Raw genomic sequence first — 13,015 nt, 5'->3', positions numbered from 1 at the left:
GGTAGGGGTAATCAACAAGCTCCTAGAGGTAGAGGGCGTGGAAATGCTCCCCAGAACGCGCGTCCTCTTCCGCCTCAAAATACCATAAATAGCTTTGATCAGCAAGCCAATGCAACTGGTAATACAGCTCAGTACTATAATAATGATTATTATGCAGAAGACGACAATGTGGAAGGTAATGATTACTAGGACAGCCATAGACAGAGAGAGGGAGTTGTTTCAGTACCAGTGGATCAGAGTGGACCATATGTTAAGGTGACTACAGCAAATGTAAGAGCCCTTTCTGCTGGATACTGGTGCTGCAAAGAGTTCAATTATGCATTCAAAACTCCCTGGCGCGCCTTTGTCTGGCGAAATGAATGTTTCAGTAGGTTTTTCTGGCGCCCCAGTTAGGAACCCGATTTCTAGTCCTATACCACTTTCTGTTGGACCTTGTGAGCTAAAAGCACCCCTCATCCTAACGACAGGATGTGGTGAAAATCTGCTAGGATTAGACTTGCTAAAAAGATTGCATGCAACGCTATATTGTTCTCCCTCAGGAGTACAACTTACATTAGGTAAGAAAGTGATTTCCCCAATGTATTTGTCTAAGAATGCAATGCCACCTGAATTGTCATCCCTTCCGGATGTCCTTTGGGCTACTGGTCCCAATGATGTGGGTCTCTTGGAAATACCACCATATGTGGTCACTTTAAAAGCCAATGTCAGATTGCCACGCATTCCCCAGTACAAGATCTCCCATGCAGGTCAGAAAGCGTTGTTAGCAATTGTCAGCGATTTGGTTAAAAAGGATGTAATTTAAGAAACAAGAGGCAACATTTGCAATAGTCCGGTTTTACCTGTCTTAAAACGAACGGACCCTAAACAGCCACCTGTTTACAGATTTGTGATCGATCTTAGAGAGGTTAATAAGATTGTTGTGCCACAGTTTCCAGTTGTCCCTGATATAACTGCCTTGTTAACTATGATTCCAGCCTCCGCTGCATGGTTCTCAGTGATCGATCTAAAGAATGCCTTCTTTAGCATCCCAATTGCAGAGGAGAGCAGAGACATTTTTGGCTTTAGTTTAGGAGGTCGAAGCTTCCGCTTTAAACGCGCTCCACAGGGCTACTGTGAAAGTCCATCAATATACAGTCAAGCTTTAAAAGCTCAGCTTGATGCACTCGTTTTACCTAGTGGCGCTATCCTTATTCAGTATGTTGACGATTTACTAATCGCCGCGGATACTGAAAAGATTTGCAAAGAAGCTACATTGTCATTGTTGCGTCATTTGTCTGCCTTTCATCACAAAGTTTCTCTCTCAAAAATGCAATATTGTCGACAAGAAGTGACCTACTTAGGTCATCTCTTATCGAAGGAGGGAAGGAAACTGACCCCAGAAAGAATTCAAGCCATTGCACAATTAAGCGTGCCAAGAACACAGAGAGAAGTGCGTGCTTTCTTGGGCATTACTTCATACTGTAGGCATTGGATACCGAATTTTTCTCTACTGGCAAAACCTTTGTTAGCATTAACATGTAAAGACACACCGAATCCTATTCCATGGTCTGAAGAGTGTCAGAAAAGTTTTTTGGAATTGCGAAATGCATTATGTGCAGCTCCTGTGTTGGGTACCCCTGACTACAGCAAGTCTTTTACATTGTATGTTCACGAAAAGAACGGTTGCGCATTATCAGTGTTAACACAGCCTTTTGGCGACAGACCGCGTCCATGCGCATATTTTTCGTCAACCTTGGACCCGGTAGCGAGGGCATTGCCAAGTTGTCTGAGAGCTACAGCCGCCGCAGCTATGTCTATTCGACAGTCTGCTGGCCTAGTGATGGATAATACATTGATTGTTATGGTTCCACATGCTGTGGACACATTGTTAAACAGGACCAAGACACAGCACTTAACTAGTGAGCGATTGTCAGGATATGAATTGACACGGTTAGCAAATCATATACACATAAAGAGATGCAACACGTTGAATCCAGCTACATTATTGCCGATTCCAGCAGACATAGATGAGATTGAGCAACATGATTGTCTGTTCAGAACAGAAGAAGAGACGAAAGGGAGAATAGATCTTAAAGATACTCCCCTGACTGAGTGTGATGGTACCTTATGGGTGGATGGTTCGTGTTTCAAGCTTCCGAATGGTGACACGACTGCTGCATATGCCATCACGACTTTGCACACCATTGTTGAAACTGCACGTGTGCCACATAATTCGGCCCAAGCAGCAGAATTAATTGCCCTTACAAGAGCATGCGTGTTGTCTGAAGGGATGAAAGTGAACATATATACTGACAGCCAGTACGCCTTTGGTGTGGCGCATAGTTTTGGGCGATTGTGGAAAGAACGTGGGTTCCTGACTTCGCATGGAGCTAAAATTCAGAATGGCAAGTTGGTGAATGATCTCCTTGAGTCACTGACCCTACCGTTACAAGTTGCGATTATGAAATGCAGTGCACACAAGAAAGTCACTGATGATGTTGGTCGGTCGTGGTAATGCGTTTGCTGATGAAATCGCGAAAGAAACAGCAAAAGATGTGAAGACTCGAATATATGTTGCAGGCCCTGCAAGATGGGTTGGTGATGTTGGAATGTGTGAAAACACGATAGAGAGTGTGAAGTCCCTTCAAGCTGAAGCCACAGAGAAAGAGTTGAGCAAGTGGAGAGAAAGTACGGGTAAATTGGATGAGAATGGTTGTTGGGTTGATCTGTCAGAACATCGGCGATGGTTGTTACCTGATGCATATGTGCTTCCAATAGTTACTATGGCACATGGAATGGCACATATCAGTATGAAAGGAATCTGTAAGTTGTTGGCTCCAGTATGGCAGAATGCTGGAATTCCCAAGTGTGCAGAGAATGTGGTCAAGAATTGTATGGTATGTTTGAAATACAACCCTGGTAGGGGAACCCCAACTCCAGCTGGTCATTTTGCGCCTCCATCATATCCATTTGAAGTTTTGCAGCTAGATTTTATCCACATGGAAAGGTGCAACAACTTGAAATATGTACTGGTTGTTGTTTGCGCTTTTTCAAAATGGATAGAAGCATATCCCCTAAAAGACAACACTGCTTTATCCACAGCCAAAGCCCTTGTGAAGGAATTTTTTCCTAGGTTTGGAATGCCAAGAATGGTGTGGAGTGATGATGGGAGTGAATTTGTGGGTCGAGTGATGAAGAATGTGTGTGAGGGGTTAGGGATAAAGCAGAAGTTTCACGCTGCAAATCACCCCCAATCAGCTGGATTAGTAGAGTGCTACAATGGCACTCTAAAGCTCAAGCTTGCCAAAATCCAGGTGAGCTCCGGTCTTAAATGGCCTGACGCTCTGCCTCTAGCACTCCTATCCACCAGAATGACTGTGCACTCACGAGTGGGACTCAGCCCATACAAAGTGGTTTTTGGCCGCCCGGCCACTGTATGGGGTGTGCCAAGACCGACGACATTCAGTGAAATCGAACATCCAGTACTGCTTGATTATTTGTATGAATTGACGGCTAAATTGCAGGTTTTACACCAACAGGTGCATGATACTCTCCCCCAGGCCTCTGAAGCTCCAGGACACCCTACCGACCCTGGCACGTGGGTTCTCATCAAGAACTTCCAGCGAAAGAGCAACGATGAGCCACGTTGGATTGGCCCTCACCTCGTACTTCTGTCTACAAGATCAGCTGTTCGAGTAAAGGGGAAAAAGAATTGGATTCACGGCGCCCACATCAAGAGGATCCCTTTGCCTCTACCATATGACCAGTGGGTCCAGGAGGGTATCGCCGATTCTGAAACAGACACTGTACCTCGTTCTGTACCATTTAGTGATGCACGCGTAAGAGGCACAGCTTCAGCACAAGAGAGTGACGATATTTTACAAGAAGCTGTGCCACCGTCAATTCGATTGGACACCACAGAGCCTGAACTCTTGTTTCAAGACCAGACAGTGGCTGGTAGAAACCGCTACAACCTGAGACCAAGGCCTATGGACAAATAAAGATTCCCTTCCTTTACTATTTTTTGATATTATAGCTCTCCCATCTGAAGGACTTTCTTGATCTTTGTTTTTCGAACCACCATCCGGGTTCAGCCGCAGGGTCGCGGTGCCAAGACTTTGGGGTACAGGCCGAAGACGTTAGGTCAACGGTTCTGGTTGGTCTAGGGCGTTCCCTGGACTGACGGGCGTACTCCTTAGCAGAAGATACTCACCCGCCGCGAGCGGCACGATTAGAGGATGGAGTTTTTCAAGATGGAGAGACCCGCTGAGGAAATAAACTTTAAAACGAAAATATGTAAAATAATGAAGAGCAAACGTTTTGTATTTTTATGTCTGTTTATACTATGTAGTATGACAGTGTTTACTGTAGGATTTGTATTCTTCTCCTCTCAAGAGCCTATTGCACCCACTGTACAGCCTATACCTCCTCCTACTGTCTCCTCACAGTCTTTTCACCCTCTGCCTGAACACGAACAAGCTAGACGATCAGAGTTTGTAAACAACTCGTTTATTCAGCTCTGCACCAGCACCAACTAGTCATGAATACAACCAATTGCTGGGTGTGTGGGTTAATGCCACATACCATTAACAAAGGTATTCCGTATCTAGTGCTGCCGTTTAGTTACAATGGATCGTCATGGGCATTACAGACCATGTTTCTCTTTGCACTAGATGCCTACTCCCCGCGACAACCGCGTTCCATCAGACCTAGCACAAACAATAAGGCCTTAATGAAAGGAGTTGCCGATATGAGCAGAGATATCGACGCATACTCATCTATTCCCAAGGATGAATTGAGAGCTTATGTAGGGTGGAACGCGACGGGGTATAGCATTAGTCTGGGTGAAAGGCAGCGAAAAATCTCATCCCCAATCTGGGTTGTACCCCACATAGGTCGGTTCTGTTTACAAGGTAATGGTCAGAATCCAAGAGTTCAACTGGGGAGAAGTGACTGTACTGAAACGTACACTTTTCCATCACAGTTTTCCCCTGCGTTTTTGGCTGCCAAGGGTAAATATTTTGTCTGCAAAGACCGAGCATATACATGGTTGCCCCATGATTTCTCGGGCACATGTTATATTGCGAATCTGCTACCGCCGACATTTACTGCTGCCTCTGACTATCACAAGACCAGAGTTGTAAGAGGCGTGATTAGTAAGGAGGATACTGCAGGTCAGGAAGCGGGAGACTTCTTTTTGGGTTTCCTGCCGTTTTGGGGACCTATGGTCAATAGTAGGAACCTGAGACAACTGACTCGTGTGGTTGAATACACTGTTAATGTTACGGCTGGTGCCCTTGGTAATTTGACAGCTGAGCTCCAAGCGGATCGCCTCATGACTTTGCAGAACCGCATGGTTCTAGACGTTATACTTGCAGACCGCGGTGGGGTATGTAAGGTTGTTCAATCTAGCTGTTGCATTTTCATACCAGATAACGCTCCAACAGTTTATCAAGCCATCTCCAAACTGCATAAAATATCTGAATCCATACACGTGGATAAAGGAGATTGGTCACTGGTGGGGTGGTTCTGGGAACTGATATCTGCCTGGGTTTGGAAAATTCTGATGGTCACTGGAATGATCTTAGCCATTCTTTTCCTGTTCTGTCTGTGCATACAGTGTGCTCCTGCGATATGTGGCCTCTGTGCTACATTATGTGTAAGGAAACCTGTATCGAGGGACGAGCTAAGTAATAGGATGATGCTACAGCAACATCTCCATGACTTCGTGAATATTGACCTAGACTCGGATTGATATGAGTATAGTTATTGCCTATGTAAGGGCAAAAGGAGGGTCTGTGGTACTTTGAAATTTGGGACCGCGTAGGAGGCAGGGCCCTACCCCTGTCTATTCCGGTATTAGCAAACCGCGAATGGTCAATGCGGTATGTACAAGTGCTTTGTATAACGTTTTAGCTATAAATGCACTGTGTATACGATATTATACATTGACTACGTGGGTTCCATCTTAGAGCGGTGGCCATCTTATGGTTGCCCTCACATAGGCTACACATTACAAACAAGTACGGGCCTTTAGAACACATGTACTTTCTGTTTGACTTCTCTGTGACCTGTGCAGCTTGGCTCCGCTGCCCCAGGTCAGTCCGGTCTCACGAGCTCCCCGTCCTACGGCCACCTGCGATTAGCATCAGGGTTTGACACACCATAAAGCCTTTTCATCCCACACGAGCCTCCGGCTAATCTCTTTCACACCTGACTCTTCCTGCTTTATGGCTTGTTTTCCAAACAGGAGATGCCCGTGTTTATTGGGGCCTGTTGATATCTGATGTGGGATCTGAGCCTCGCTGGGTAAATAATTGTGGGCTGGCTTAACTGGAATGTGGGATGGTCATCATGACTCTGCCTTTTCGTTTGTAATGGATACATGTAGATGACCATATCGTAAAACAAGGAATGTATGCCTGAAGCATGATATTTTGTATTTAAGGAGAAGCCCGTTTCTGTAACTTTAAGCAGTCTCCTGAGAACATACATTGTGTTGTACTTCTCGGATACCTGTAATTGGTCTGCAGCCAATAAATCGATCTTTGACTTCACCTAGAAGACTCTGTGTTTCTGTAGGTCGGAAACAGGAAGAACCCGAAGTCTTAGGGTGTGTTCCCCTGCACCTCTGGGCTTTAAATTCCCAGTACTTCAAGACTAACCAGAAGTAATGGGGGGAGCCTGGAGGCGTGTATCAGGCAAGAACAAATGCTTTATAGGATCTACCAGGAGAGAAGTTCACTGGCATGCAGAGGATACAGGCAGCTTTCACAAAATGTTTTACAAGTCCATCAAGGAGAAAGTTAAGGCAGAAAATCTGTAGTAATTATAAGGAGCAATAATCCAAGGATAACTGAATGTTTTGAAAGTCAATAGGCCAATTTAGATGACTAATTAAACTGACTGAAAGAAAAATGTGAAAAAGATGTAGAAATACCCCTAATCGCATCACCTTCAAGTACCCTCTGCTCACTTGTACCCAAAGCTGAGTGATTTGACACCCAGGCATTTCCACTCTCATGCCCTAGTGCTGCACCTTATCAATTATCAAACGAGAAGTCGGAGTGCACCCTAGAAGGTGGGGGGAGGGACAAAGTGGTTGCTATTATTGTGAGAAGCAAGGGCACTGGAGGAATGAATGCTCCAATTGTTGCTAGTACATTCAACAATTCCTACTGCTCCCACCATATCAGGTCCAATACTAAGACAGCTTAAGGAAATACCCTTTTTCATAACGGCAATTGTCATCACACACAAATATGGGCCTTAAGTGTCATACACAATCAATGGCATGGCAAAGTAACAGCATGCCTGGCAGACACAGGCATCACTTATAACTCCTTGAATGACTCCGATTTCCCAGACCTGCCCCCATCAATCACTAATAATGCTGTATCCCACCAGGTTTCCCTACCCGCTACAATCACTTTTGGTCTAATTTGGGACCATCATGCTTTCCTTCTAAACCCATATTTTTCCATCAATTTATTAGGAGGAGAGACCGCCTCTGTAAACTGGGGTGTGTCATCCATTTTATTGCAGATGGTCAGTTTCTCAACGGTGGCACAAAAAGTGAGCTTGCAGCCATCATCCTTATGTCCATCACTGATCAAGATTTCCCAATCACAATTCCCAATTCACTGGAAGACCTTCTATTAAAAGCAAATAGTTCCCTTTGATCCCCACCCATGCAGATTAAAGCAAGGTAAATCCTATCAGACCAACCAATGCTCACCCGGTCGAAACCGACAAAGACATTACCCAGGATTCCCAAACCCCATCTTCAGCAGGAATTAGACGAGGGTGTTCAGTCTGCATTGTCAGCCTGAATACCCCTAGGAATAAAATAACATGAAATAAATGTTAGCACTATGTGCAAGATCTGTAAGCAATTAACACAGATTTTCATCCCACTTACCTGGTTGACCCGAACATGCCACCATTCTTTCATGCACCCCTACAACAACCACCTACCCTACTGTTTTAGACATGTGCCCTGTATCCTCTCTAATCCACATCCATTCTGACAGCCAGTTCTTTTTTAATTTTACTGCCCACATAGATCTTAAATACAATCCCCTACACAGCCTCAATGGTATCTTATGTTGATGGCTCAAGTTTAAGGAACAGCATTGGCTAGCTTGTGGGTGGATATGCTGTGTGCTCTCAACATAAGGCCATAGAGTGCTCACTTGCCTAATGGCCTTTATGCCCAAGTTGCTGAGTTCTTTGCACTTACCAAACTAGCATCCTGACAGAAAAGAAGACTTAATCCTAGGTACCTGAGGAATGCAAAGGCAGCTCTTCTTTGTGAAAAGAAGACTCCTCAACCTTGTAATTTTTACATCTAATTTATGTGTGCATTAATAGATTGTTGACTGATGATGAACGCTGTACGAGTACACAACATATCTGCCCGATCCACAGCTGAGCAAGCGTTCACGAAGAATCAACCGGTACCTCACCGCGCCGCAGATCAGGATATCTGTTCCTAAAACTAGACGTCCGTCATCTATACAGCATCAGTTTAAACACCATCTACAAATTTTCCATCTGTTTTATACATAAAAAGAATCTTGCTGCATAAAGAACACATGTTGAACTTATGAACGAATGCCCAGTCCACTCAAGTCATTTGATCGCCACATTTGAAAATCCATTTAAAAGATAGAACAGGCTTTACGACCACCACCAGTAATACCCTGCAACCTTTTTCATCTATTGTGAAACCACATGGTTAAAGGCATTGCATCAACTATCAGGCTGTTCATACTACCTCCCGATAAATCCTTCTCCTGTTATTCATTCACTAGACTACCTCTTGAAGAATTGTGGCTTTTCCTGACGAAGGCGTACTTTTCGCCGAAACGCACGTAGAAGATAATCATATGGCCACTGATTTGTTTTTATTTTTTATTGTTTGATGAATATTATTACATTGAATGTTTACATTATGTACAAATGCACTGTTGAATTGCTTTTTTTATTGATCTTGTCCTTGATTCTGTGAGAATCATATTAACAATAAACACTAATGTGAAATTTTTAAACACTGTTTTTGGCTATACTATTTGGACACGTCCTAAATATCAATTTTCTAAAAATGTCAATTGCCTAGGAAGTTACTATTGCACTGTGAGTACACAACAAAAACACATCTTGTTAGCCAACTTGATTGCACACCGGCTGGTGCTGAAGGCCGTTTTCCCCTTGCAAATGCTTGTAAATAACAATTTCTGTTGACAGAGCGGCTGTTAACTTGCATTCTTCAACACAACTATGTTGCAAGGGATGTTCATGGTTAGGCTGAGGGTGCACAAGAGCGGTCAAGAAGGACTACATTGAACATGACCACGGTTCTGCCTGGAGTTGCTACCAATGTGTCAGAATAGACCATAAGGTGCCAATGGTCCACCAGATGGCACTGGTGCTCCCAGGCAACTGGAACAGGCTAGGAAGGACTCCACTAATGGTACACAAACATATCAACACATGCTTGTGTGCTCACTCCGTTCTCCTTCCCTCGCAGCAAGAGCAATATTTACAAGTTTTCACTTCTGCTCTGTCCCCCAATTTTCTAGGCTTATGGGCTTCTCACACTCAAACACTCACAGTCCTGAGCTCTTTCACTCCTACCATTCCTCTGATGTTATGGAACTGAGCTCAGCTGCTTCTTGCAACTTGAAGTTGGGGCAACACTCCGCTCCAGAAGGTTTGAAAGTTGCACTGGACTGGGTTATACATCCGCGAGCTTGCTTGTGGCAGCTCACAAGCTACGGATTAAAAGACCAAGCTATGTTTCGAACACCCACAATGCCTTCATAATGGATTCTTAATTACTTTCACAGATTTAACACCCAATAAATATCAACTTACCACCCAGATGTTGGAGCGTGCCTGCAACTCTGCATTCACTCTAAACCCACCAAAGTCAGCATCGACCTCCAGGCCAGCAGACTTGGCCAATTCAACATTGGGTTCCAGTCCCACTGCAGCGATCAGGTGATCAGTCTCAACCTACAGGAAAAAAAAGTCTAATGAAGGTACATCTGGTTTTTTTAATGTTTATATCCTCAATGATATACACACCTACTTTGACTGACACTACACCAGCCTCACCCACTTTCAAAAACCATCTACGTGACAGCAGGAGGTGACCTAACTCACTTGTTAAGTAGCATAGATAGGTTTTATTTATTCAAGCATCCACCAAATTCCTTTGCATAAAAGAGCTGTGTATGAGTCCATTGCTATTTTGAGTCGAATAACGGACCATGACCCTGACATAAGTGGTTAAAGGCGTGGAAATGACCCTCTCTTGAAGAATCAAGTCTTAAGTGTGCACTGGCACAACCTTCCTGGATGCGGTGGAAGTGCTGCAGATAGTGTGAGCAGAAAGAAGCCACTAGAGATGTGAAGCAAACAGTGAGGTGAGGCAGGTTCAGTGTAGGAAGACATTCAGAAACAAAAGTGAGCCACAATTAGCACGGAAACATTTAAACAGCCAAGCCTGGCTGTTGACTGAGCAGAAATATAAAAACACAGATGGAGTTATATTTAATTTTCAATTCCCAAACATCAATTTCTGAATGCCAAAGATAAAAGAAATTGCACTGAATGTGAACAGTGAGGGAGAAATCAAAAGCGAAGATGGAAACTTTTGTTTGATGTGCCAAAATCTCTAAACAGGTGAATAAAATTAGGCTAAGATATGGTCACCTCAGCGCCTCACAATGTCTCTGAGGGGAATATAATGGACAAACTGGTGTAATTCTAATAGACCTTTAATAGCAATGGATTCTACCCAAAAAGATCCTTTGAGGCTTGGCTGTAAAATGTGTAAACTGCAGTGAAAGCCACAGAACAAAGATTTCATATCCTGGAAGAGTCTGCAAGCAATTTAACAGCCAAACAAGTCATTTACAAGTCATCACAATTGTGCAACGACTAGAGTGTCAAAATCCAAAATAAAATGAAGATCATGGAAAATGAAGCAAAACCTTGCACATTCTGAGGCTGTGACGTGGGAAGGTGCCCTAAGGGCCTGTTTTCAATTCTTTTTTTAAAAGGGCTGCCACTGGTGATAGAAGAGACTTCCATTGGGATTCTGAAATTAACAATCTCTACTAGAACTCTAGAAGGAGCAACAGCAGGTGTATGCACAATAGTGACCACGCTATGGAAAAGAGCATGGCAAGTCTTTCGCTTTGAGTGAATTCCTAACTTCGATGGAGAGGTACTGGTCCACATATACAAAAGCAAATAGCTGCATAATAGAGTAACAGATTTGCTCCTTTGACGGTTAGTTTAAGAAACCAGGAGGGTTCCTGGTATCTAGCAGCAACCAGGCACAAACAGGCTTGGCTTAAGTGTGTCTCTGCTGCACCAGCAAAGTACAGCATTGGTCTTTAAATGAATGTCTGAAGCCTACATAGGACTCAAAAAAATAAAATGTACTGGGCAAAAGCCTTGGCAGGGTTGGGGGGGGGGGGGGGGGGGGGAAGAGTGTCCTTCCCCACCTCTACCTATGGCCAACCTAACAAATGCACTTTTTAAAACCACAAAGGAGGGAACAACTAAATTGAAAGCCTAAGATGAGACACTGCCAGGTGGCAAGCATATTTACAAAGAGAAACTGACATAAAGCAGTTGAAGGGTCTCTTTAAAAGAGTAGCTCATCCGACAATTGGCCGGGAACTGTGCTTCATCACTTAAGTACTGTGGAGCTTTATCACGTAAACATTGATCAAACTTTGAAGTAGGTCTGCCTCTCAACTAGTGTATTTAGGGCTACAGAGGGACCTCATCAAATTTTCTTAAGCTTTTTACCAATCTGGTACCAGTGTTGTTTGATACCTGAAATATTTACATAGGCTATTCGGAGATACCCAGGTGAAAAACATTGTCATAATCCAACTGCTGCTTACTAATAAACCACCACTAGTCCTATGAAAGTCGAATAGATGAAATAAAGAACCTTCATGAGTAAAGCGAGAAGGAAGAGCATTTGCTCAGTTATTCGGGTGTGGAAAGCAACCAAAAGAAAGAGCCCCAAGTGTGACAAGGCTGCATGTAAATACCCTGGGTGCCTTATAGGAGGATACTGGGATGAAAAAGTCGATGCCCTGTAGGTCCCAAAATTGTACGCCTGACCAACATGGGGCTTGCCTGGTCCTGTGCAGGATTACATTTTCCTAAGACGATGGGGTCCAGACTTTGGGGCTGAACTCCAAAGATTCACCAACAGATGCAGTGTATTCATTGTGCTTGTTGGCTAATCAGCATAGGTCTAATCACTGCTTGCAGCCCTTGAACCACATGCATGTTAACCCGTTACCTTGTCAAATAACCCTGCAACATGATTTTCTCCAACTAAAACAAGTGTTGTGTCAGTCATTTGCCTAGCAGGCTATTATTCCTTTTTGGTATCCTCAGTACATGGCCTGGCTATGGGAAAGATGTGCTATGCTGCCGACTGGCAGAGAGGAACACAAGGGCAGCTCTGCCGTTTTGTTTGTGCAGTGGGTTCTCCACGTCACTTTGAAGGTTGACTGCCTTGATACTGAAGCCCATCTGCCTAAAGCCTGCGTAGTCATCTGACCATGCAGTGCAGGTGTAGAAAAGGTGGACTAAGACAGGTTTATGAATGTGTCAGATAATGTGCCAAGCATGAATTTGCTATTTTTAAACTAACTGCCGCACAGAAAACATCACAAGTTACTTGCCTAACATCTTCCCACAGCAGTGGGAAAAAGTCAACATGCAAGAAACTTTTATTTTTTGTGTCTTTCAAGACATTTTGTTGGGCAAACTGGGTGTACAATTTAAACTGCAAGCTGTAGCTCAGGCTTCTCCACCGAGCAGCTCGCGAGCTACTGGTAGCTCTCCAGAGAGATTGCAAGTAGCTCTCCTGCATGCTCGCCTGTAAGAATTAGAAGTTTTGTTTCGTTAAATTATTACATGTACATCAACATTAAAAAAGCATGTAATTGAGATGCAAATATATGCATTTTGTGATCTTATTAGCTGATGT

General features: G+C 43.8%; 1 protein-coding gene and 1 long non-coding RNA gene across 3 annotated transcripts in view; one reads left to right on the top strand and one right to left on the bottom strand.

Moving 5' to 3' along the window:
• The window catches only part of AIFM1 (apoptosis inducing factor mitochondria associated 1), a 218,338-nt gene that overhangs the window by 63,634 nt on the left and 141,689 nt on the right, over positions 1-13,015 (bottom strand). For both annotated transcript variants that reach the window (XM_085607644.1, XM_085607643.1), the window contains exon 14: positions 9,859-9,999. In XM_085607644.1, the coding sequence (XP_085463770.1) occupies positions 9,859-9,999 (141 nt within the window). The remainder of the gene's footprint in view (positions 1-9,858; positions 10,000-13,015) is intronic.
• Positions 9,898-13,015, top strand: part of LOC146825647 (uncharacterized) — an 82,486-nt gene continuing 79,368 nt past the window's right edge. Inside the window, exon 1 of the long non-coding RNA XR_014962166.1 lies at positions 9,898-10,025. This is a non-coding gene — a long non-coding RNA (uncharacterized LOC146825647). The remainder of the gene's footprint in view (positions 10,026-13,015) is intronic.

This window comes from Triturus cristatus, chromosome 5_2, assembly GCF_964204655.1.
Source record: "Triturus cristatus chromosome 5_2, aTriCri1.1, whole genome shotgun sequence".
NCBI classification, from domain to species: Eukaryota; Metazoa; Chordata; class Amphibia; order Caudata; family Salamandridae; genus Triturus; species Triturus cristatus.
Note: the sequence above shows the minus strand (reverse complement) of the source record. Positions and strands in the feature narration are given on the sequence as shown.